The following is a 24,420-nucleotide window of genomic DNA, read 5'->3' as shown; positions in this document are numbered from 1 at the left end:
ACAGCAGAAGTTAAAGAAATTAAGTTCTAGTTTAAGATTTACTTTAGAAGTAAACATGTAGAAGTATGTTTAGAAAAGGAAGTCATTAACACGCTTTATTTACTCATTCTGACAATCTGACTTTGGTGTTATTATAAATAGAACATGAACAAGTATATGGTTAATAAACGTACTTTTGTCAAAAAACTATAAAATTAATTTTAAGATTTGTGTAATCTGGTCTAGATTTTTTAACTTTGTAATTTACAGGGGCACAAAGTGTATATTGTATTTAGCCACTGACAGTGGGCAGTCTTAAATAAGCTGTACATTAACACTGCATTTAATTTAACCGGCAGCATGGTGCAGTGATTGTGGGTTCAATTTTCACTGCTCTAATGCTGTAGCGTCCTTCAGTAAGGCGCTATAAACGATGTGAACTCCTGTTAAGCCAAAACTTAATTAGCAGCTTAATTGTATAATATTCCAAACTGCCACAGGCAACTCACGACTTAGTCAGGGTAACTAATGTTAATCTATGTTTAAATCATGAAGTCGACCTGTCCACATCGAGGATAAATGTAAAATAAAAATTTTTCACTGCCACAATGTCTGATATGTTTTAACAAAAGCTAAACTGTTACTAGTTTAACTGATTACCATTATGTCAATTGTCATATGAGAATCTTGAAAATGATTTACTAGTTTTGATTTTTCGTGTCGCAAACTCCATTTTTTTATGGCTAAACTCTTTAAGTTAGACATTTTTATAAAAATTCTTTCGTCCAAATGTTTTAGTGCATGTAGTTTATTCTCGTTAGACTACAAAGAAAATCAATTACAGTTTTATAAAACACAAATTCATAGAACAAGTTAACCGTAAATCGTTAGAATTAAAAACATGATTTAAAAAAGATTTGCTATATGAGCTACCAGCTTTTTAAACTAAGGATAAAGTTTAGAAAAAGGTACCAAACACCCCTGCTTGAAATTTATGATAAAAACAGCAGAGAATTCGCATAATTAACGTGGAAAATTTTATTCTCTCATTATGATGATCAGTTTTCCGAATAGTATTTCAAATAAAATAAAAATTAAATTAATAGCTTTAATTAAGTTACATCACGAAAAAAACATTTTTTTACGGGCATTCACCCCGCCGATTAAGGAAAAAATTTAGGGGCCGGGGTATCCGGGGGCCGAACTGTCTGGCATTCTCATAAAAACATATTTTAAATCAGTAATACATTTACATATTATTCCAAAATTTCAAAATACAAAGTTTAACAACTTCTCGTAAAAAGTACAAAATAGCTTGAAAATTGTTGGAAACACTAAAAAATATCAAAGAAATTAATAATTTAGTAAAAATTCAAAAAAATCATAAATAGAAAATGTTCTGAAAAATAATAAAAGATTTTCTAAATTTGAGGATAAAGTATTAAAAAGCATTTCTAAAATTTTTACTTCAAAAGTTGGTGCATGTTTCATCAATAATATGTATTAGTTGTACTTCTTTTATTGACTTCCTTTTTTGTCTCTGGTTATGACATCATTAAAGTTTAAAACCAGAACCTGGGTTCTTATTAGAAATGAGAAAAAAATGTCACAAAAAAATAAGTGGTTTTTGTAAAGGTTGTTGATATTTGACTTTATAATTGGTCATTCCCAATAAAAATCTATTTAAAGCGTATTGTCATTGGTCTAAAAACCTCCATCTTTAAAGTACAGTTTTGGTCATAGAATAAATATTAACTGACAGTTAGAAACAGTAAAAAAAGATATAAAATATTGTTTTGAGTTTTTCAACTATAACATAGCTACATTTAACAGATTTAAAATCAAAATTAGGGAACTAAAGTCAGCCACAATTGGTACGTACTTTATTTTTAAAGTTTGAGTAGTTATACAGTATTAGAAAAATTAATCATAGTTGCAGTTAGAAAAAAGTCATCCGGCATCTATGAAATAGGTGCTTATGGTATTTTGTGTTAAAAATAAATACATTATAATGTGTTTTGTGATGTCATAAGTTATATAAGTCTTTTCTAGTAAAAATTTTCAAGTTTAATGAAAATTTGCAAATTGAGGATAAAGTGAAATAATTTTTTTTGTGAATCATAATTTTTAGGCAATGTGATGTTTTTAGTTGTTATACTATATTAAGTTTAACATATTTTTAAAGATGTTAAGATTTTAGAAGTGGCAGACTACTTTAATATATTGCAAGCTGATTTAATTCTTATATTGTAGTAATTTGGCTCATATACTTCAAAAAATTTAAATACAGTTTCTGTAAATTAAAATTTATGCCAAATTATCAGACTTAAAGTTTTGGAAAGCATTTTTTTTTACAAAATATAATTCTTTTTTCAGATTTCTTAAATTTTTAAGAAAATAAAAAATTGTTGAAATTTAAAATGCCAGGATCGCCTGGAAGCCCCAAAAAGGTAAAAATTTTGATTAATAATTTATAAAAATAAAAAAATTAGTGTTTGCCATTCCCAAATTAGATTTATAAGTTTTTAAAAATGGTTGGTTTTTGTGGAATTTTGGTGAACAAATTTACCGGCGGGACTCGAAAAGTTTATTAAACTTTACTTTTCAAGGTTCTAGGTTTAACTTATTACTGCTTACATGATGTAGTATCCTTAACTAAGACATTGTAAACGGTAAAAACTTTGCCGGCCCAAAAACAATCGGCAAAGTGAATATTGAGCAAATATAATCAATATTAAACCTAACTGCTGAAGTTTTAGTTAAGCATGGGTTGTAATATTTGATTCCCCGGCGAGGAGAAGTTTCACCGGCAGCGTGGTGTGGTGGTAAGAACACTTGTTATCCCACCATGAGGTCATGGGTTTAATCCCCACTGAAGTCATGTTGTAGCGCCCATAGGTAAGGTGCTATAAACAGTATAAACTCTTGCTGAGCCGACACTTAATCAGCAGCATAATTACCGGGCAATTATAATCTTTAATATCACAAACTGCCACAGGCAACTCGAGACTGGGTCGGAGTAACTGATGTTACTCTATGTTTAAGTCCCGCATTCGACTTTTCCACATCGAGGATAAAGATATATACAAAAAAAATATCTCTTGCTACTTTAAGTATATAATATAGTCATCTTTCTCACAGCGAGGATAAATAAATGTAAACATTTTATTAAACTTAAAAACAAAAATAAAGTTGCCTTATAATTTGGATGCAATGAAAATCTTATTTTAAAGATAAACAGCAGTTAAGAAATTGTCAAAACGCTTTTGTACTTGTTTAAATTTTTTAAAAGTATTAAATAGAAAAGTTTAAAAACTTTTAAAAAAATATTTTTTTAGGGGGTTAAAAAAATGTTTAGTTCAGAAGAAGAGCAAGTTATTGGCAACTTTCTGATCACATGTTGGGGAAAGTACCTTAAGGTGCCTCAAAAAATACTTTATGATACCTTGAAGAAACATTTGGATAAATTTCCAAGAAAAACAAGTTTTAAGGACAACAGACCGGGACTGTTTTGGTAAAAATAATATTTTTGTTCAGTTTGTCCTCTTTTTTCATTTTGGTGTTTCAATTTTGGATTATTATTTGTAAATAGTTGGCTTTTTTTTAGTCCAACAGTCAATCAGCAGCGTAATTATCAGGCAATTATAATCAATAATATCCAAAACTGCCAATGACAATTTAAGACTGGGTTGGGGTAATTGATGTTACTCTATGTTTAGGTCGTCCATTTGACCTTCCCACATCGAGGATAAAGATATATACAAAAAAATTAATTTATTCTAAGCATGTTATAAACAAAATAACAACAAATTTAAGTCAGGACCTAAAAGTTTACAAATAAAAGAAAAAATTTTAAGGTTTTTTAATTTTGTTAAAAATTTAAATAATTTTTAATTTTAGGCGTCAGAGGTTTTTCCAGCGAAATAGTCACATTGAACAAGCATTCAACAAATACAAGGAATCAGGGAAAGAAGATGTTAAGACAGTCCCTGCGGAGGAACTGCTTGTTTTGTTGGAGGTTGGTTTCTTTTAACATAAAATTAAGAAAGTTTTTTGAACAGTTTTAATGTAAATGATCATTTAATTTTGCACATTTTTACATTGGCAATGAAAGTTAAAGGGGTTCAGTAATAATGCTTTTCCACTGTTTTTTTTTTGGGGGGGGGGGATTTTAAAATATTGGAAGCACATTTTTGAAAGCAGCACTGCAGAATAGTTTACACAACACATGTAACACTAAAAAGCAAAAATCACTTACTAATTACTAGTGATGTGCCGATTGCCTTTTTTTATGATCGAAATCGGCTCGTAATCGTAATAATTATTTCCGATCAGATCGCGATCACGATCCGATAACGTGACCGAAAAATCGTTAACTTAACAGTGACTAAATTACTAAAAAAATAACCCAGTATGTTGAATATTTCTACCTACTTATTCACAGGTTTGTTAAAAGGTTTAACAGTCACATTTAGTACAATTTAAGGAAACACTAGGCACTTTTATTAATACAAAAATACGGCGCTACGTATTGACGTCACATATTATATTTTATGAACGCCAACATTTGCACATTCTCGGGTTTAAGTCTGTTTCTTCGCTCTTCTAAGATTCTTCCTACAGCAGAAAAAACCCGTTCACTAGCCACGCTCGTTGAGGGTGACGACAAAATATCAATAGCCAACTGAGATAAGCGTGGCCAAACTTCACGTTTTTCTATCCAGAACATGATTGGATCTCTTTCAACAGCAATGCATTTTTCTTGAAGGTACTCATCAACTTCATCCGACGCTGTCAATGGAGACTTGTTTCCTGATGTTAAATCAACAATAGTATCAAGCAGGCCTCTTTTGGTTTGATTTAACGAGGTGGAGGGAACTACTTCAGTTACTTCATCGTGTTCTTTACTAATAATGTCTTGCTTTATTTTTTCTTTTATTTCATCTCTTTTTTCAGCGACGAATTTCATTTTATATCGAGGATCTACGCAAGTCGCGATGATGTAATGATCATTGTTAAGAATACTTTCGAAACGTACGTTAATTCCACGTTCTAATTCGCATTTCATTGTGCTCAATCCTTCTGCCGCTGTGCCAGTAAGCATGGTACGTATGCCAATTATTAGCGGAATAACCTCGCTTATTGAATCTTCGGCTCGAGAAATTCTTTTGGTTGCTTCTTCAAACGGTTGAAGCAAGTCTATAATTTTGGGCATTAGGTCCCACTGGGTGTACGTAATCGCCCGAATATTTTCAATAAATGAAAGAGATGTTTGTGTATTGGTATCTTGGGCAATTTTAGTGAACACTAAGCGTTGGTTATAGACAGCCTGCACGTTATAAAACGCAGAATTCCATCTTGTAATAATCTGTTGTGGAATTTCAACCACAGGAAGACCCATTTCAGACTGGGTTTTGTGAAACAGCGACGAGGCTCTTGTGGATCTATGTTATGTTGAAGTTATATTTTTACAATTTGCAGCAATATCACGAACCATTCTTTGCGATTTTAGACTGTCTGTAACAATTAGATTAATCGTGTGTGCAAAGCAAGGATGGTGGACCAATTTAAGCATTTTTGTAGCGTTTATCATATTCCCAGCATTATCTGTGTTAACTTGTCTAATTTCTTGCGTTGAAGAAAACCAACAGGTAATTACATCGCGAAGTTGGCCACTTATATATTCGGCAGTATGCCGTTCTTCCACCAATTGTAGGGCTAACAAGGCCATTACCCGGCCTTCTTTGTTTGACCAATGCCCAGTTACACCGATGTAGCTAATTGTTTGTTTGCTGGTCCACAAATCAGTAGTTATTGTTACAGCACTAATTTTTTGTTTGATCTTGTCTTTTAATCCTTCCCACACTTCTGTTTTAAGAGCAGGTATAATTGTTCTTGAAAATGTTGTGCGGGATGGTATTTTAAACCTGGGCTCTAGAACTTCCATCAGGTCTCTAAAACCTTCGTCTTCGACGAATGAAAACGGCTGTAGATCTTTTACAATCATTTTAGCGATGGCTTGCGTAATTTGATTTGCCTTTGGATGAGCTGATTCAAACTTTTTTTTCTTTGCGATGACATCTTCAAGCGTGGGTTGTATTTGAGTAGCACCCGACGCGAGTTCCCTTTCGTTGCACCAATATGAAGTTTTGAGATGTCTCCACAAATTTGTTGTATTATAGCTTCTTTTGTTGCCCGGACTTCCTCTTGGAATAACCAATTTACATGTATTACACATTGCTTTGCTTTCACTATCTTTAATTACAGTAAACCTTGTCCAAATATCCGACCTACGATTTGACATTGCGGTATTTATTTACTTAGAAGTAAAAAGGACCCGACTGTAAATGATTTTGCAAGAAATTATCAAATAAAAAAAACGTAACACTATTTTAATTGTGACGTTACAATATTGTATTAACATAGTTGATATAAAATCATGTGGTTAAGGCATGTACAGTGCCTGATCATTTGTGGCGCAATACCTAGTTGTTACGTATTTTCCGATCTGCCGATTTTGAACTCTGATCGGGTGATCGCAAAATACCTTCAAAAATCGGCGATTTACGATCACTTTTTTGATCGGCACATCACTACTAATTACAGTCTTCACCAGTTTTAATATTTGTATTTTTAAGTAAACTAGTCTATAGCCTGTCTTATGGTCTACATTTTAATCATTCTAATATGGTTGCAACCCTTAATTAATATTTGCCCGCATCATTTTATCTGCCTACCACAATCGAAAGTTTTATTTATTTTGTAGGCGCATACAAAGTAAATAAATTGGCTGCACAAACATATATTATCCACTTATTATATATCAATGATTTTTATAGAATTTGGAGAAAGCGGAGAAACCCGTTCAACAAGAATCTGAATCATCGGAAGGTGAGATTGAAGTTAGCCCGACATCAAGTGCTAAAAAGTTTAAGAAAAAGAAAATAAAACAAAACTGGGCGTCATCAGATAGTGAAGACTTGGCATCAAAAGTCAGAAAGGTAACAGACTTATTGACCAACATATAAATAACCGGCAGCATGGTGTAGTGGTAAGAACACTTGATTTACCACACACGGGGTCATGGGTTCAATCCCAACTGCTTTCATGCTGTTGAGTAAAGTTTTAAACCTTTGAGTAAAGTTTTAAACAGTATAAACCCCTGCTGAGCCAACACTTAATCAGCAGTATATAAATTAAAGTAAAAACTGTCATTAGATTTTTTTAAAAGATTTTTTTTGTATCCAAATTTAAACAGTAAACACTTTATTTATGCTATAAGAAAATGATAAAATCAATTTTATTTTTTAATGTCAATATTTTTATGTTTAACATGGTTTTATTATTTGTTACCTCCTATTCTTTATATACCTAATACTTAAAATTAAATGTTTAGGGAATTGGTCGAAAAAGATCGAAAACTTCTGACCCCAAAACTTCCAAAACCCCAGGAGGGTCACGTCGAGGGAGACCCCCCATAAAACTTTCTGGAAATATATTCAAGCGTGATAAATCTGCTCCACCAGGAGCGGTAGAGGGCAAAAAGGAAGCACAAAAGGACGAGGCTAAAAAGACTGCAGTGAGTTTTTATTTTTATTTTACGTTATAGTTATTTCTAAAAAATGATTATTTTATCTCAGCTTTAGGTTTTAACAGTTTGGTTTATAAATAACCTGCCACTTTATATTTAAATTGCTGATTGTTTTTTAAATCATATTTAAAGGAGTTAGCACCCAACCCAAGGATGCTATTCAAGCAATAAAAGTGGTAACTTTACACCATTTTTTAGCCCAAAACCTACAACTACCTGTATGCCACGTTGTCATAAAAATGATTATTTACACCTTTCGACAACTTGCATTTAAAATATGTTAAAACTAAAGTTGTATATGAGACTTGTTAACAAGAATTTGGCATAATTTGTGTGTAAAAGATATCCTTAGCTTAAATAACCGTCAATGCAAATTTTAATGGTAAAGCCCTTATTACTACCAACTTTAATCTAAACACTTATTTAAATGTAGGAAAGCCCAGCTCCAAGTAAAGGAAAAAGATCAAGTTTACCCCCAGATGCTGTTCCATTGAACCCGGTCAAATATGAGGTTGGGGAGAGCATTGAAGCAATGGATTGTGGGAAGTGGTACAACGCGAAGATTGTGGAGGTAGTGATTAAATTTATCTTTGTATTTATTCATTTAATATGTGGGAGGGTTAACTTTACAGTCTAAACATAGAGTAACATTTGTTACTTCAACCCAGTCTCAAGTTGCCTGTGGCAGTTTGGGATATTATAGATTATAATTGCCTGATATTTACGCTGCTGATTAAATGCTGACTTAGCAGGAGTTCACACCGTTTATAACAATTAACTTAAGAGTGCTACAGCATAGGAGCAATGGGGATTAAACTCAGGACCTTATGTAGATAGCACAACATTTTTTGTGTAATTTTGTTATGCTTTATTTAGTTAAACTTACGTTCTAATTGTAATGTTCTGATAAATTTCTAACTTAACAAAATGTAATTCTTACAAGGTTGAAAAGGACAAGCAAGAGGTTTTGGTTCATTATAATGGTTGGGGTAAAAAGTTCGACACCGTGTTCCCAGTGGGGTCAACCTTAATCAGGGGAAGCACCCAAAAGGAGAAAAAACAAGATTTTGAGGTAAATCTGTTTAAAGTTTTTATAATATATACGGTTGTTTAGTCTAAGCTTTGATCTATATATGGAGCTTAGTGGAAAATATATATATATATATATAGAAATTTTAGACCAAAATAAATAAAACTGCCATTTGTGGTACACAAGTAAACTTTAACAAACATATATTAGTTGAGAATTAACTTTATATTACAACAATTAAAATGCAAAGTGTAGATTTTTTAATAACTTAACACGTATTTAAAAAGGTTTTGCAAGTTGCTCTAATTTATAAAAAATTTAATCAAAATAAAAATCTTTTCTTTAGAAATTTAATATCGGTGATGATGTTTTGTCGAAATGGACGGACGGTAACTTCTACCCAGGCACAGTGATCAGTGTAAACAAAGTTGGATCGTACACTGTCATGTTTTATGATGGTTTGAAGAAGTTGTTGAGACCAGCTTTGTTGAAGAGAATGACTGAGAAAGAAAAGGTAAAACTTTTGGTTAAAATCCTAAAAATATTTGGTTTAAAATATATTTATAGATTAACTAAAATTATTATTAACTTAAAATGAATAATGTTGATTTTTAAGTTTGTTATTTAAAAATGATAAATTTTGTAAACTTATTGCTAAAACAAGTAATCTATAAATAATAAAGCTTAATGAAAAATATGTACGTTCAATATATGGGGCTACAAAATAAATAAAACTCTCATTTGTGGTGCACGTTTAAAAAAAAAATTTGATTTAAAATATTCCTAGGATGAAGCAATGAAGACTGCACAAAGAGTGTACCTTCAATCTCTCGATACACCCCTGAATTCCCCCCCAAAAGTCGAGGTGACGAGTTCGGATGACTCAGGATATCGGAGGTATCGAACCTCAGCTGGTGATCGTGAAAGGAGGAGGAGCAGTCACAGAAAAGGTGAGGACTTTTAGTGAAGTTGTGCTTTGGTACATACTGGCAGCATGGTGTAGTGGTCAGAACACTTGCTTAAACAACCATGAGGTCGTGGGTTCAATCCCAACTGCTCTCATGCTGTAGCACCCTTGAGTAAGGCGCTATAAACGGTACGAACTCCTGCTAAGCTAGCATTTAATCAGCAGCATAATTATCAGACAATTAGAATTAATAATATCCCAAACTGCCACAGGCAACTTAAGACTGGGGGGAAGTAACTAATGTTACTTTATGTTTAGGTCGTAAAATCGACCTTTCCACATCTTTAAATCTATTTTAAATTTTGAAAAACTGAGTATAATTTCTTTTTTGCTAAAATGTGTTAATATTTGTTAATATAAATGTTAAAAATTGAATTTTTCTGGTTTTAGATTCAACTGAGCCCTCCAAGCAACAATCAACCCAACAACAACAACAACAACGTCGTGGCAGAAAACGTAAAATCGAGGAACAAAAGTTGAACCCAAAACAAGCACGACTCGACAAAATAACCGGGTCGCTATTGGACAAAGTCACCACGATGGTTACCTCGGCGACAACCACTTCCAGCACTGTTACCATGGCAACGTCATCTGCTCATCTCAAAAAAAGGTTAAGAAATTATTTTAAAATTATATTTTCAAATATTTAAAAATGATTGTTTAAAACATTTTAATTACAATTAAATAGGCTAAAAAATGGTTTCTTTTAATTGGCTAAAAATTTTTCTTACCAACAAGTTAAATTATTAAATTTCAGAGTTTTACTGTTTTACTGTCGTAAACTTAAATATTTTAATTTGTTTTAGTTTACATGGATCTGATATGAGCGATGATTCTGAGAGTCCGCTTATTATAGATGGTGGGTTGTTTTAAAATATTTAGTTTATCCTTAATGTGGAAAGGCCATCTAAAAATCACTATCTAAACATAGAGTAACATCAATTACTTTGACCCAGGCTTGAGTTGACTTTGCCAGTTTGGAATATTTTTGATTATAATTGCCCGATAATTAAGCTGCTGATTGTTTTTATTTTAAACTAAAAAATTGTTTTATTATTTTTTAGTAGTTGTTTAATTTATTATTTTTTTTAAATATTACTTAAATTTAAATATTACAGAGGAAAATGAATTTGGAAACAAAGGAAAAACTAAAAACAAAATTGAAGGTAAATATGTTATTAAGAATATGTTTAAAAATAGTTAAAAAATATTTTTTCATTAAAAAAATTTAACTTTAGCAGGTAAAAAGTAATTTTAATTTGTTTTAATTCTAGTTTTACCCAACAAAATGAAGCCAACTAAAAGTGAAAGGTATAAACTAGTTTTTTATTATTTTAAATATTTGGTTTTTAATATCCATTATAGTTAAAACTAATTAAATTTTTGTCCTAGTAAAATATTTTTTAATTATTTATTCTCGATGTAAGAAGGTTGACTTCACAACCTAAACATTAAGTAACTTCAGTTACTCCAACCCAGTCTCGAGTTGCCGGTGGCAGTTTGGGATATTATAGGTTATAACTGCCCGATCACTATGCTGCTGATTAAGTGCTGGCTTAGCAGGAGATCATATCGTTTATAGTGCCTTACTCAAGGGCGCTACAGCATGAGATCAGCGGGGATTGAACCCAGGACATTATGTAGTGAAATCTAGTGTTCTAGCCATGCTGCTGGTGTTTATATCTAATAAAAATATTATTTTTAGTTTTGAAAGATACGAAGCGAGTGAAGTTTTGCTTCAACTTTCCCAATCTGGTGGAAACGAATCTTCAGATAACTCAAATAAACCAATAAAACAACCATTAAATAAACCAGATGGCAAAACACCAGATACAACTAATCTAGACACCAAATTAAAACCAGTTGTACCAGATGTTGGACCATTTGACAAGAAAACAGTTCAACCAGTCCTCCAAACACCAGATACCAAAACACCAGTGGAACCATCTTCTGAACCAATAGAAAAACCAGTTCAAGGGATTTCTTCACAAGACAAATTTGAGGATAAAAAAACTGAGAATAAATCACAATCAGAAACTATTTCCAAAACACCAACAACTTCTGATACTAAACCAAATATTATTAAAGAAAAAAATGAAAGAAAAATATCGAAAGAAGGTCAAAAGTTGACAGAAGTTGTAAAACCAAAAAAAGGAAAAATTTTCTTGGACGAGAATTTTTTGGCTGAGCCAACCAAAGAAATAAAAATCACTCAAAAACCAAAAACCTTGCCACAAATTAAAGTTAAAACTACTCCAAAAGAAGTTAAACAAAAAGTTAAATCAAGTAAAAATGTGATTAAGGTTAAACCGAAAAAACAAAGCCCAGAGAAAAGTGGAAACAAAGGTTTGTTATTTACATGAAAAAATAATTTTTATCTTGTTATTTTTGTTTTAAATTTAGTTGTTTAAGAATTATCCTTTTAACTGAGTTTTGGATGTAGGCAGACTTTAAAGGCAGACTTGACTCAGCCTTAAGTTAACTTAGCTAGTTTGGGATATTATAAATTATAATTGCTCTTTTGCTTGTTAGGACTTTATATTACTTTACTAAAGAGTGTTATAACATAAAAGCAGTGGGAATGAAACTAAGGGCCTTATAAAGTATAGTCAGGTAGTGTAACAACTGCTTATATTTTAAATGTACCAATAATTAATTTTATTTTTATTTTAGATGAGTTTAACAACTTATCTTTGAAAGAGAAACTAGAAGCTGGAGCTCAAAAAGTTTTACTGGGAAAGTTGACAGTAACTGAGGTGATATATTTTATATTTAATTTAAAACTTACTACAGATAAGAAAATTAGGAGGTTTTTAGGTATTTTAGTTGAAAAAATATTTTACTTAAGTTTTTAAGGTGATTTAAGGTTTAAAAAAAAAACGCTATAAACGATACAAACTCCTGCTGAGCCAGCACTTAATCAGCAGCATAATTATTAGGCAATTATAATCTATAATATTTTTAATTAATAAAGGCAACTCGAGACTGGGTTGGAGTAACTGATGTTATTCTATGTTTAGGTCGCACATTTGACCTTTTCACATTGAGAATAAAGATATATATAAAAAAACACCCAACAAAATTTAAAAAACCCTTTTTTTGCTAATTAAAACGAAATATTAAAATTTTTAATTGAATGTTTCAGGTAGCAGAGTTAGCGAACGTAAACGTAAGCCAACTTCGAGAAACAGTGTTGCACAAACATGGGGTCATTTCTGGGTCAACTAAGGGGGATTTTATGTTGGGGTCAGATGAGGAGGTGATAGTGAATTGGATCCATGATATGACAGACCTGGGTTGGGGGATCCTAGATCAACATATCTCTGATAAAATTAAAGATTTTCTCACCAAGGAGATGTACACTGTGTTGTTTAATAATATTTTCACACTGAATTATCCATCTACAACTTGGCTAAATGGTGAGTTGTTTTAAAGAAAATACGAGTTAAACCTAATTTTTGTAATATGGTCTCAACTTTCAACTAATACTTGCCTTTGATAATTTACCCACACACCACAAACTGTAGTTTTATTTATTTTGTAGGCCCTATAAATTTGATGTCTGTATATATATTGTTATACAACAGGCTTTGTTATATATAGATGTTTTTAATGTTGAGGTCGTTAATTAGTTTACTGTTTAACTTATTTTTTTGTAACAATTAATAAAGATAAAATGACTAAATAAAAATATTGCTTGTATTACTTTGGGTTATTACTTTTTATGGTTTAAATAAAATATTTAATGGCCAAAGTAAAGTGAATTAGAGTTTTAATAGAATGCTAGTATAACTAAATTCAACTTCTGACATTTTAACCTTTTTTGTTCAATTTTTAAAAATGTTTATATAAATCTTTACCGTAAAGTGATTGACTCTTAAATTTTATATATTCTAGAATTCTTGTCACGTCATCCTGAGATCTTCCCGGGCCGCAAACTCCCGTTATCACGCTTCCGAATCGATCGAGAGGGATTCGAGGACTGGCAACTTCGATGGCTCTCTACTCTTCACTCGGTGGATGTTGCTCCAAATGGAGTCTTCTACATGGATGAGGTTAATTAACTTTTAATTAATTAATTAGTGTTTAATTAAAGTTTTTAATATATTGGTTAATTAAAATCTAAAAGAAATTTAAAATTATTTTATTTTAATTAATTAAAAAAACTATCAGCTAAATATTTTCTATTAATTAAAATTAAATTAATTAAGGTTTAATTAAAGTTTTCAATATATTTGATTACTGCAATTATTAAAATATTTGGTTGATTTAAACTTTTCTTTTAATTAATTAAATATTAGCTAATTCAGTTTAATTAAAATTTTAATTAATTTTCAGGTTGTTTGGGACACAAACCCCAAGTTGATGCACAACGTCAGTTTTACCCGCAACAACAAGGGTGACAATGTGGGGTCAAAGTTGACTGGGTTGGGGTCAAAAAGCAAGATCACGACCTTGACTTGTATCGGGGCAAACGGGATTCCCCTTACCCCATTTCATGTTTTTCCAGGTGGGGTTAAACTTTCAGAAAAAAATTTTTGAAACTTTTATGATTTTTATAAATTAATCAAATTTTTAATATGACATCACAGAAGGTGATACAAAGATCAATGAACAACTGATTATGACATCACAGAATGGAACAATGGACTCTCAAGTTTTATTGTTTTGGTTCCAAAATGTTTTCTTGAAGGAAATAACTCCTCGGCGACCGATCGCGTTGTTGGTCGATTCTCACCTCGTTCAAATTAATTTCGAGCTTTTAAAGATGGCGGAAGAGAACCACGTTGTTATTTATAAGTGGGTTAAATTATTATTTTTTTTGTATATATCTTTATCCTCGATGTGGGAAAGTCGAATGCGCGACCTTAACATAGAGTAACATTAGTTACTCCGACCCGGTCTCAAGTTGCCTGTGCCAGTTCGAGATATTATAGAGAACATAATTGTCCGGTAATTATGCTGCTGAGTAAGTGTTGGTTCAGCAGGAGTTTGTACCGTTTATAGCGCCTTACTAAAGAGCGTTACAGCATATAAGCAGTGGGGATTGAACCCACTACCTCATGTGTGGTGTAGCAAGTGTTCTAACCACTACACCACGCTGCCGGTTAAATGTTTGTAAATACTAAAAAATATAAGTTTAAAAAAAACTTCATCAAACTGCAAATTAAATGAAAAAAACTTTAACACCAAATTGTAGATTATTTCTTTCTGTTAATTTTAATCACTTAACAAATATCGATAGGTCATTGGATTTTTTTTTTAATTTTTGACTCTAAATATACTGACATGTGTTAGTATGTCTAATTATGACTGTTAACTGTTGCTGAGGCTATAAACAATATAACAAGTAAATCTTGTTAATGGCTCTGAGCTTGTTAATGGTTCTGGTTTTTACTTAAACTTAGTTAATTTTTAAACAAAATCTTGACCTAGTTTTAATTTTATTGTAATAAATGTTTAAACAAGCTTCAAAGTTGTTTACAAGAAATATTTGTTTTAACCTGATTCGATGTCTACACACTATTTAAATTATTAACAATGTTTCGTTTTCTTGATTGACTAATTAACATTAAATTCTTCTTCTTAGTTTCCTTCCAGCTGGAGCACACTTCCTCCAACATCCGGATCAGAAATTATTTGGAAGATTGAGGATGCAGTGGAAGAAATCCATTGTAAGGGTTTTAAGATATTTGTTGCCAACTTTTCACTCTTTTACGTTAAATTAAATTAGTTATAAACTTCAAATATTTTTTTTTAATTTTTTAAAATTGTAATTAAAGCTCTTACACATAAATATATTTTTTCATTTAATAAACTTTAGGGTTTGTTTATTTTATTGTAATAATAAACTATTTAAATCTTTATTTTAGATTCGCCAATTTCTTAAAGATAATTCCTCCAAACAAGTGTCGACCCAAATATTTGCGGATTATTTTAAACAGGAGTTTGAAAAAGTTGCTACTTCATCTACTATCAAGGTAATTTGATAAAGTTTAAAAAATATTTATTTAATTGTAAAATAAATTAATTATTGCAAAAATTATTAAAGCTTAAATTTTGCAAAAAGAAAACCTTTAAAAATGTTGATAAAGTAGCAAAAGTTAAAGTTATATTTAAGAGTTATTTATATAATAGTAAAATGAAATAAAAGTCTCAAAGTTTTGCAAAAAAAATTTATTTAAAAAAGTTTGGAAAAAACCATGTTATGAATGGGAATCAAACCAAGGACCTCATGTCCTAGAAAGAAAAAATGTTAAAATTTTGTTTTACCAAACTCAACTACAATTAAAAAATTAATAATGATATTGTTTCATGTTTTTAAGATGTGTTTTGCTCTGACAAAGATGTACAATCCAGTTGCTGAGACCAACATTAAAGGTAAATCAAGAATGAAACATTAATTCACTTTTAATCATTCTAAAACTTTAAGTTTAACAATTTCTTTCACTTCATTTCATGTTGTTAGCTTGGTTATATTTATAATTGGTAACTAACCACAAAATAACGTATCTTTATTGGTTAAATGTTAAGTTTTTGTTGTTCTAAATAACTGCCATTAAATTGTTGTTTTTTTTAATTTGTTTATCAATAAAAACACAATAATGTGAAAACATTTGCGTTTCATTGATAGATTAGAGTTAAGTTTGAAGTAGTTTCTTTAATTATTTAGTTTTGTAAACTTTTATAACCTAATTTTTTTTTTCTTTTTTTAATGCAGTTTTTTTTTTTAATATTTAGCTCCTGAGAAGAGAAACAAACGTAAAATGTTAAAACCAGTCGCTTACATTGAGGATAAACAAGAAAATAAAATAAACGAGGAAATTACAGAAACTAAATCAAGCGAAAATGGTAAAAATAAAATCTTCTAAAACGCCAAATTGTGTAAAGTTTATTTAAAAAGAAATATTTAAAATGTTTTAATTAAAACTAATTTGATATAGTAAAACTTACAAAGTTTATTTTAACAAAGTTTTAAGAAATAAAAAAAATTTACAAATTCATATCTTTATAAATATGTTTTTAATTTTATTTTTAAAACAAATTTAATAGTTCAACAATATATAGGGGAATAATTTTTTAAAAATTTATCAATTTAATTTTCTTTTGTTAAATAGAAACTAAAATTCAACAAGTTACCAATAAAGAAACAGATTCATCAAAAGATAAAAAAAAATCAGAGAAAAATGAAACAAAAGCTGAAACTTTAATTGAGGATAAAGTCAAAGAAGAAAATATTTTGTCGGGTAAAAATAATTTTTAAATGAATAAAAGTGTTCACTCAAAAAATGTTTTTTTTTTAATTTTGTTTTTCGAATTTTTTTTTTTTTTTAATTTTAGAAACTGCGTCATCAAGTCCTGAACTAAAATCCAGTGATTCCCCTGCAAAAAGCACCAGTGTTTCTCCTGCAAAAAGCACCAGTGTTTCCCCTGCGAAAAGCACTAGTGATTCCCCATCAGTAAGCACCAGTGTTTCCCCATCTGTCAGCACCAGTGTTTCCCCATCTGTCAGCACCAGTGTTTCCCCAACAAAAAGCACCAGTGTTTCTCCAATAAATAAGAAAGGATACAAGAAAGGGGAAACAGTGTTGGCTAAATGGTCGGATTGTCGATTATATTCGGCGACAATTTTAAAGAAACTCGGACAAGGTATTTTGCGAAAATCATTTCATTTTAAAATCCTTAAAAATTATTTTTATTTTTAATTTACTTTAAAATCGGCAGCATGGTGTAGTGGTCAGAACACTTGTTACACCACACATGGGGTCGTGGGTTCAATCCCCACTGATCTCATGTTGTAGCGTCCTTGAGTAAGGGGCTATAAACGGTATGAACTCCTGCTGAGCCAGCACATAATCAGCAGCATATTTATCGGGCAATTATAATCTATATTATCCCAAACTTCCACAGGCAACTTGATACTGGGTCGAGGTAACTAATGTTATATTTAGGTAGCGCATTTAATCCTACCACATCGAGGATAAATTTATATACAAAAAAAATTTTTTTTTAAATTAAAATTTAAAAAAAATATTTCTCAGATAAATACAAAGTTCGATATTATGACGGTCTTATTAAAACGTTGAAGGACGACTTTCTTCGACCTTGGGGGTCAGTTCCATTGTTACCACAGAAACCCAAGGTTGAGTTGTCATCTAAGGTCATGACCCCCACGGCCTCACCTCGCCGGAGGTCACTGGAGGTCAAGCCAAGGTCACGTAGAATTTCAGAATTATCGATTGAAAGAGAAAGAAGGGTTTCCGAGAACTTTGAAAGTTTGAAAACTGGTATTTTGTTTTTTTAAAAAACTTTATTCTAAATTAATGTAAACTGTTACAGTTTTTGTTATTTATGTACTCTGTTTTTTTTATATTTAAATCTATGTATATTAAAATAAGGGTTTATTTTAAAAATGTAAATATAAACCTATGCAACTATTGAACAGAAGTTATGATTAAAGTATAAATAAAAAGGTTTTCAACATTGGTCATATCTAGTTATAACTTTTATTATGGTTTAAGCTGTATGTTTCTACATAAGATTTAATAAAATTATTGGTAAAAATACTTAAAAAATATTAAATTTCTTTTTAGCCGGGGAAAAAGTTTCAGCTAAGCCAAAGAAAACTTCAAGTAAGTTAAAAACTTTAATTTCAACAAAAACAATTTGATCAAATGTTGTTTAAAAAAAGAAAAGTTGTTTTAAAATTGTTTTTTATTAACTAAAAAATGAATTATTATACAAAATTAGTTTAAAGTTATATCTAAGACTTTGTTTAACTTTGCTTTTTGTTTTTTTTTACTGTTTTTTAGCTTCTTCTAAAATTTCTTTAAGTTATATTTTATTGTGTTCAGCTTCAGATGAACCCCTTGTTAATTATGAACTGGGTGAACAAGTTTTATGTAAGTGGACCGACAGAAAATATTATCCTGCCACCATTTTGAAGAAGATTAATGAAGGTAAAACTTTAGTCCACCTTTTTTTGTATATTTTTATCCTCGATGTGGGAAAGTTGAATGCACGACTTAAACATAGAGTCCCATCAATTACTCTGACCCAGTATCGAGTTGCCTGTGACAGTTTGGGATATTATAGATTATAATTGCCCGATAATTATGCTGATGATTAAGTGCTGGCTCAGCAGGAGTTCATGCCGTTTATAACGCCTTACTCAAGGGCGCTACAGCATGAGATCAGTGGGGATTGAACCCACGACCACATGTGCGGTGTAGCAAGTGTTCTTACCACTACACCACGCTGCCGGTTAACTTATATTTTCTGATAAGTTACTTGTTTTTATCTAGATTTAAATCAATTAATTTATAATTTAATTAATATTAAAGCTTAATGAACGATTCACAAATGTCTAACTCTAAAACTTTTTCTCAAGTAATAAAGTTTATAAAAAATGCTGTTTGTGGTGCATGAGTGAATATTTGTTGCAACCGTTTTAAAATAACAAATAATTAAAAATTTAGTTTAAACGGTTCAATAAATAACTATTTTTAGTTGAATAAAACTTTTTCAAATGTATTTAATTAGAAAACAAAATAATTTCAATTAATTATTTAATTAAATTGTTTTTTTAGAAACTTACAAAGTGAAATATTACGACAATCGGAAGAAAGTTGTTCGTTACACTTGGCTACAATCTTGGAAACCGAGTATTCACTCTGTCGATAAAATTAAAACTAATATTGCTCAACCACTGAGAGGAGATAATCAGGGAAACACTGGGGAATTTTCTGGCAACACTGGAAAGTTATCTGGAAGCCCTGATGCTGTAAAATTATCTGGAAACACTGAAATTCTGAAATTAGGTGGAAACACTGAAAGTTTAAAATTAGGTGGAAACACTGAAAGTGTAAAATTATTTGGAAGCACTGAAAGTATAAAATTATCTGGCAACACTGAAAATTTAAAATTGTTGAATCCAGTTGTTTCAATTCAACCTATCAACTTAAATGAAAAGGTATAAATCTATATTTAATGAATATATGTATATATATATGTATATGTTAGTTAATTTATAGGCCTATAAAACAAATAAAACTGCTGTTTATAGTGTGCTGGTAAATTATCACGAACAAATATTAATTGAGAGTTGAGACCATATTACAACAATTAAAATATGGATCATTTAGTGCGGGCCATTAACTGATTTTTACAATATAAGAAATACACTATGATATTAATACTAGTTTTAATTCTTAATGTATATCGGGAAAAAATGTTATTCAATGGTTTAAAACCTTATTATTTTTTGTACAAGTTGGTTTTGGATTAACTTTTAATTAATAATTTAGGCAAATTCTACGACATATACACAAGCAAGTGAGGAGACAAGTGAAGGGAAACTGAAGAAGGGAGATTCAGTGCTGGCAAGATGGACGGATTGTAGGAGTTATCCGGCAACAATACTCAAGTGTCTCGATGCTGGTGAGTTTGTTATTAAATATATTTGTCTTGAGTGTATTGTTTGTAGGGAAGTCATTCGGTATAATATTGAAATAATGGATTATATAAGTTTTTTGTAGTTAAATGTTCTTCCCATGGACTGCATTTTAACCATTTGTTTTTTAACCACAACCATTTGCAATCAGCCTAGTCTACCATTTAAAAGTTATTGTATCCTGTGGGTTTGAATTCCATTCTTGCCAAATGTTTTTTGAGTAATGCATTACTGGGTTAAATTCCTACTGCTTCCATGTTATAAGAACATATTGAAAAGTGTTAACAGTAATTAATCTTGCTTAGACAAAAAAAAATCAGTGGATTTATGAAATGACCACAAAAAACTGCTGCAATTAAAATTATTTACACAAGAAAATTAAATTTAATTTACAGACCAATATATTGTCCAATATTATGATGGAATGACGAGGAAGTTGAAAGAAGAAATGATCAAGAAATGGGATCCAACTTCCGCTCCTCAAGTTGGAAAATCAAACAAGAAAAGGTGGATTTAAATAATTTAAATATTTGTTGGATAAAGTTAAAAAAGAAAATTAAAGTTTGTAGTGACTAAAAGGCAATTATAATCTATAATATCCCAAACTGCAAAAGTTGACTCGAGACTGGTTTTGGGTAACTAATGTTACTTTATCAAAATATGAGTGTAATATTCAAAATAGTTTTCTTAACCGGTTATATTTTTTTAGTGTTTCCGCACAAGAAGCTACCAGCAAGGAAACCACACTGAAGTCAGCTGGAGGGAAACCCTGTTTCTCAGGGTTGAAAGTCTCACAAAATTACAAAGAATTTTACTCAAAGTTGAGCAAACCTGATCCAAGTCTCAACAAGTTTAAGGTTTTAATTTAGTTTGTCATTTTTTTTACTACTTAATTTTATTATTTATTATTTAAGTTGTTATCAATTTGCCAAAAACTTAAAAAGAGTTAAAGTTAAGTTTTAAAAAAAATGTTTTTTTGATATTTTTTTACAATGCTTGCTTGTTAATTTTTATTAATGAAATAATCTTGAATTTTTAGTGTAAAGTAGCGGGATGTGGGAAGATCTTCAGAAGAAAAATTGTCCTTCAACAACATCATAAACACTGCCACCAACAACAACCAATCAAAACTCTTCAAACAAGAAAGATTTCCGTCGAAAAAAGTAAAAAAAAAAAATTTGTTTTAAAAAATAAATTAACTGAAACCAAAAATTAAAAAAAATTTTTTTCTAGCAACCACTAAACGAAAACTTTCCACTGAATCAGCCCAGGGAATTCCCCGTTCCAAAGGGGGGAAACCCCCTCTTGATTTTTACAGGATGCATGCTGACCTTTCACAGGGGTCAAATAAAGGTCAGAATATAAAAAAAAAATTAAGTTTTGCAATTAAAAAAAGTTTTATAATTTGTTAATTTTGTTTTTGATTTTTAGAAATACCAGAAACCAGTCAAGAGCCAAGTGTTAGGTAAGTTATATAAATATTAATTAATTTCTAATAATTACTGTTTTAATAATTATAATTATTCGTAGAAAGCGGAAAAGAAGTTCAACTGAAAGTTTCAAGGAGGAAATATTAAAGGTTTTAAACTAATTAGTTTTAAAATTTACTAAAATATAAATATATAAGTTTAAAACACTTCTATTGAGTTAAACAGAAATAAAACTAATGATTTTAAACAAGTAATTAAAATAAAACCAATATTTTCACAGACAAACGACAAACTGATCAAATGTGTTTGTGGAAGCACTGACCATTTTTCCAACTTAATACAGTGTCTATCTTGTAATTATTGGCAACACTGCAACTGTGAGGGAATTTCCCATAGTGAGAACAATGAGGATTATGTTTGTAAACTATGTGTCTCACCACCCGGTGTCAGAAAGTGAGTTAAACTTTTATGTTTGTCCTCAATTGAAAGGTCGACTTTACGACTTAAACATAAAGTAACATTTGTTACTCCGATCCAGTTGCCTGTGGCAGTTTGGGATATTATAGAGACTCTCGAGTTGCCTGTGGCAGTTTGGGATATTATAGAGACTATAATTACCCGATAATTATACTGCTGATTAAGTGCTGGGTCAGCAGGAGTTCATACCGTTTATAGTGCCTTACTTAAGGGCTGTACAGCAAAGAAGCAGTGGTAATCGAACCCAGATCCTCTTGTAGTAAAGTGTTCTAACCACTACGCTGCCAATAATATTTTTTAAATCTCAAATTTGACTCCAATAGATCAGGGATATATTTGTACAACAACGACTTCCTCAAGGATGGAAAACTTCCAAGTTTAAGCAACCCAGTACTTTCTACTGACAACAGTGTGGAAGAGAACATCAAAGAAATGAGAGAGAATAAGAAAAAGGCAGCTGATATGCAAAACTTGATGAAGGTTCGTTAAAAACTTTAATTCTCTAAAAATAATTTCAATTCTTTTTTGCATTTTGATATTTAAATAAATAACTTGTCTGTTGATTATTTTATAAAATTATCCCTTTTTTAAATATTTTAACAGGTTTTTTTTAAGTGCTTTTTTTTATAAACTAGTTGATAATAGTCCACCCTACAGTCGGTATTTTATTTGTCATAATAAGGTTGCAACTTACAACTAATATATGTCAGTGATAACTAACCCATGCACCACAAGCGGCAGTTTTAATTTTGTTAGCATATAAATTGAACACATATTGTCCACGAAGCATTCTTATATATAACTATCCGGTAGTGTGGTTAAGTGGTCATGGCGTCGAACTACAAGCCAAAAAGTTTCAGGTTCGATCCGCACCAATGCCAAATTATTCGCCCTTAAGCTCGGCGTTCACAGATAGCTTAGACACGTCCGAACTGCACACCCTTACCCAATAAAAATATTTAAATAAATATCTCCATAAGGGGCTATGGAAAAAAATAAGATAAGAATATATTTCTAATTACTTAATTTTTTTATAGACAAGTCATCAGCTGATTGGGGAACTCACAAAACTAAAAGATTCACTTCATGGAATTAAAAGGAAGATCGGAATAGTTCCACTTAATAATATTCCACTTCTGCAATCTTTCAAGGAAACTAACCTTAACGGGGAGGGAAAATATCATGAGGAAAATGGTGGAATTTTAGGTGAAAATGGTGGAATTATTGGTGAAAATGGTAGAAAAGATAACAAAAATGGTGGAAAAGATAAAGAAAATGGCGGAGTAAAAAAAGAAAATGAGCATAACACGGAAAATAATGAAAAGATTAAAAAAATTGAAAATGTGAAACCAAAAAATGAAAATAATGAAGAAAAAATGGAAATTAATGGTGAGTTAATTAACTTGATAATTAAAACAAATTACCAACTTTTAATTTTTTCTTTTATTGCGAAGATGACGGTGATGAGAAGACTCCTAGTGGCAAACAAAATGAAAGTGTTTCCACCGCTAGTGGGAGCTTGTGGGTTCCGATTCAAGTACTTATTATTTTCCAAGTATTTTTAAACTTAAAATAAAAGGATTTTTCTATAAAAGAAAATGTTGTTCTAGATTAAGAAAACATATACACCAGCTGTGACGTCAACAAAGCCAACTAGTGACGTCATAAAGGATGAGGAATTGTTACGTTGTCGAAGTAGTTTGTTGACTCATATTCATGACGTGCAAGATTGTTTGTCGGATCGACTCAAAAAATTGGAAAAATACGTCACAGGTATGACGTCATAATTTGATTAAAAATACGTCATCAATATCACGTCATAATTTGATGTGTATATGACGTCACGCAAGTTTTACTTATGACGTCATAATTTTACAGTGACAGAGGAAGCGTACGAGCGATGTACCGGGGAATCCCCCGAGTGTGGAGGATTGAACGAGGTCCAGAACGAGATTGACGTCATTCATGACGTACTTGTCGCTGCACGGGATCAGTGACGTCATCATGCTTGTTTAATATCACTTGTAATAAATGACTTGTTAAGGTTTTGTGATGTCACAGTTGGTATAACTATGATAGCATGACGTCATCAGATTTATAGCCATCTGTTTTTAATTGTTGTAAATATGTTTGTTTTGTTCTTTGGATTTCATTTCAATAATTCGGGGTTATTATTGGGACAATTATTTGGGGGTCATCCAAATCGTTCGGGGGTAAAAGTTTGGGGGTTAAAATTTGATCACTAGAGGGATTTAATGTTATTGGGGGTTAGTTGTGGGATGTTTTGTAAAATCGACTAAATTATTGTTGTTGTGACGTAACAATGAATTCTAATAAAGTTGTGACGTAAAAATTATGAAGTGACGTAACAACAGTATAACAGTGACGTAATAATGTAATGTAGTTGTAAACTTTTAACTGCTTTGTAGTTGTTCCTGTTCTTTTAATAAACCATTTGTTTTCATTTATGAAGTCATAATTAAAGCTCAGCCA

At 30.9% G+C, this 24,420-nt stretch overlaps 1 protein-coding gene across 1 annotated transcript; it reads left to right on the top strand.

Annotated features, from left to right (window-relative positions):
• The first annotated feature begins 2,354 nt into the window (after nt 1-2,354).
• On the top strand, nt 2,355-24,203 carry LOC145748800 (uncharacterized). The gene is made up of 42 exons (XM_082564986.1): nt 2,355-2,429; nt 3,318-3,493; nt 3,880-3,997; nt 6,819-6,980; nt 7,376-7,558; nt 8,004-8,141; nt 8,514-8,642; nt 8,947-9,114; nt 9,388-9,550; nt 9,958-10,177; nt 10,374-10,426; nt 10,686-10,733; nt 10,842-10,878; nt 11,273-11,913; nt 12,241-12,323; nt 12,713-12,986; nt 13,465-13,622; nt 13,906-14,077; nt 14,160-14,367; nt 15,158-15,242; nt 15,441-15,548; nt 15,894-15,948; nt 16,309-16,419; nt 16,686-16,814; nt 16,909-17,217; nt 17,610-17,855; nt 18,162-18,200; nt 18,423-18,527; nt 19,158-19,540; nt 19,875-20,007; nt 20,416-20,527; nt 20,730-20,877; nt 21,060-21,183; nt 21,254-21,373; nt 21,452-21,485; nt 21,551-21,599; nt 21,731-21,903; nt 22,251-22,407; nt 22,965-23,316; nt 23,382-23,464; nt 23,538-23,700; nt 23,806-24,203. The coding sequence occupies exons 1-42, from the start codon at nt 2,400-2,402 to the stop codon at nt 23,922-23,924; spliced, it is 6,498 nt and encodes a 2,165-aa protein (XP_082421112.1). The 5' UTR covers nt 2,355-2,399; the 3' UTR covers nt 23,925-24,203.
• Nucleotides 24,204-24,420: the final 217 nt, after the last annotated feature.

Source organism: Corella eumyota, chromosome 1 (assembly GCF_963082875.1).
Source record: "Corella eumyota chromosome 1, kaCorEumy4.1, whole genome shotgun sequence".
In the NCBI taxonomy this organism is placed as follows: Eukaryota; Metazoa; Chordata; class Ascidiacea; order Phlebobranchia; family Corellidae; genus Corella; species Corella eumyota.
Note: the sequence above shows the minus strand (reverse complement) of the source record. Positions and strands in the feature narration are given on the sequence as shown.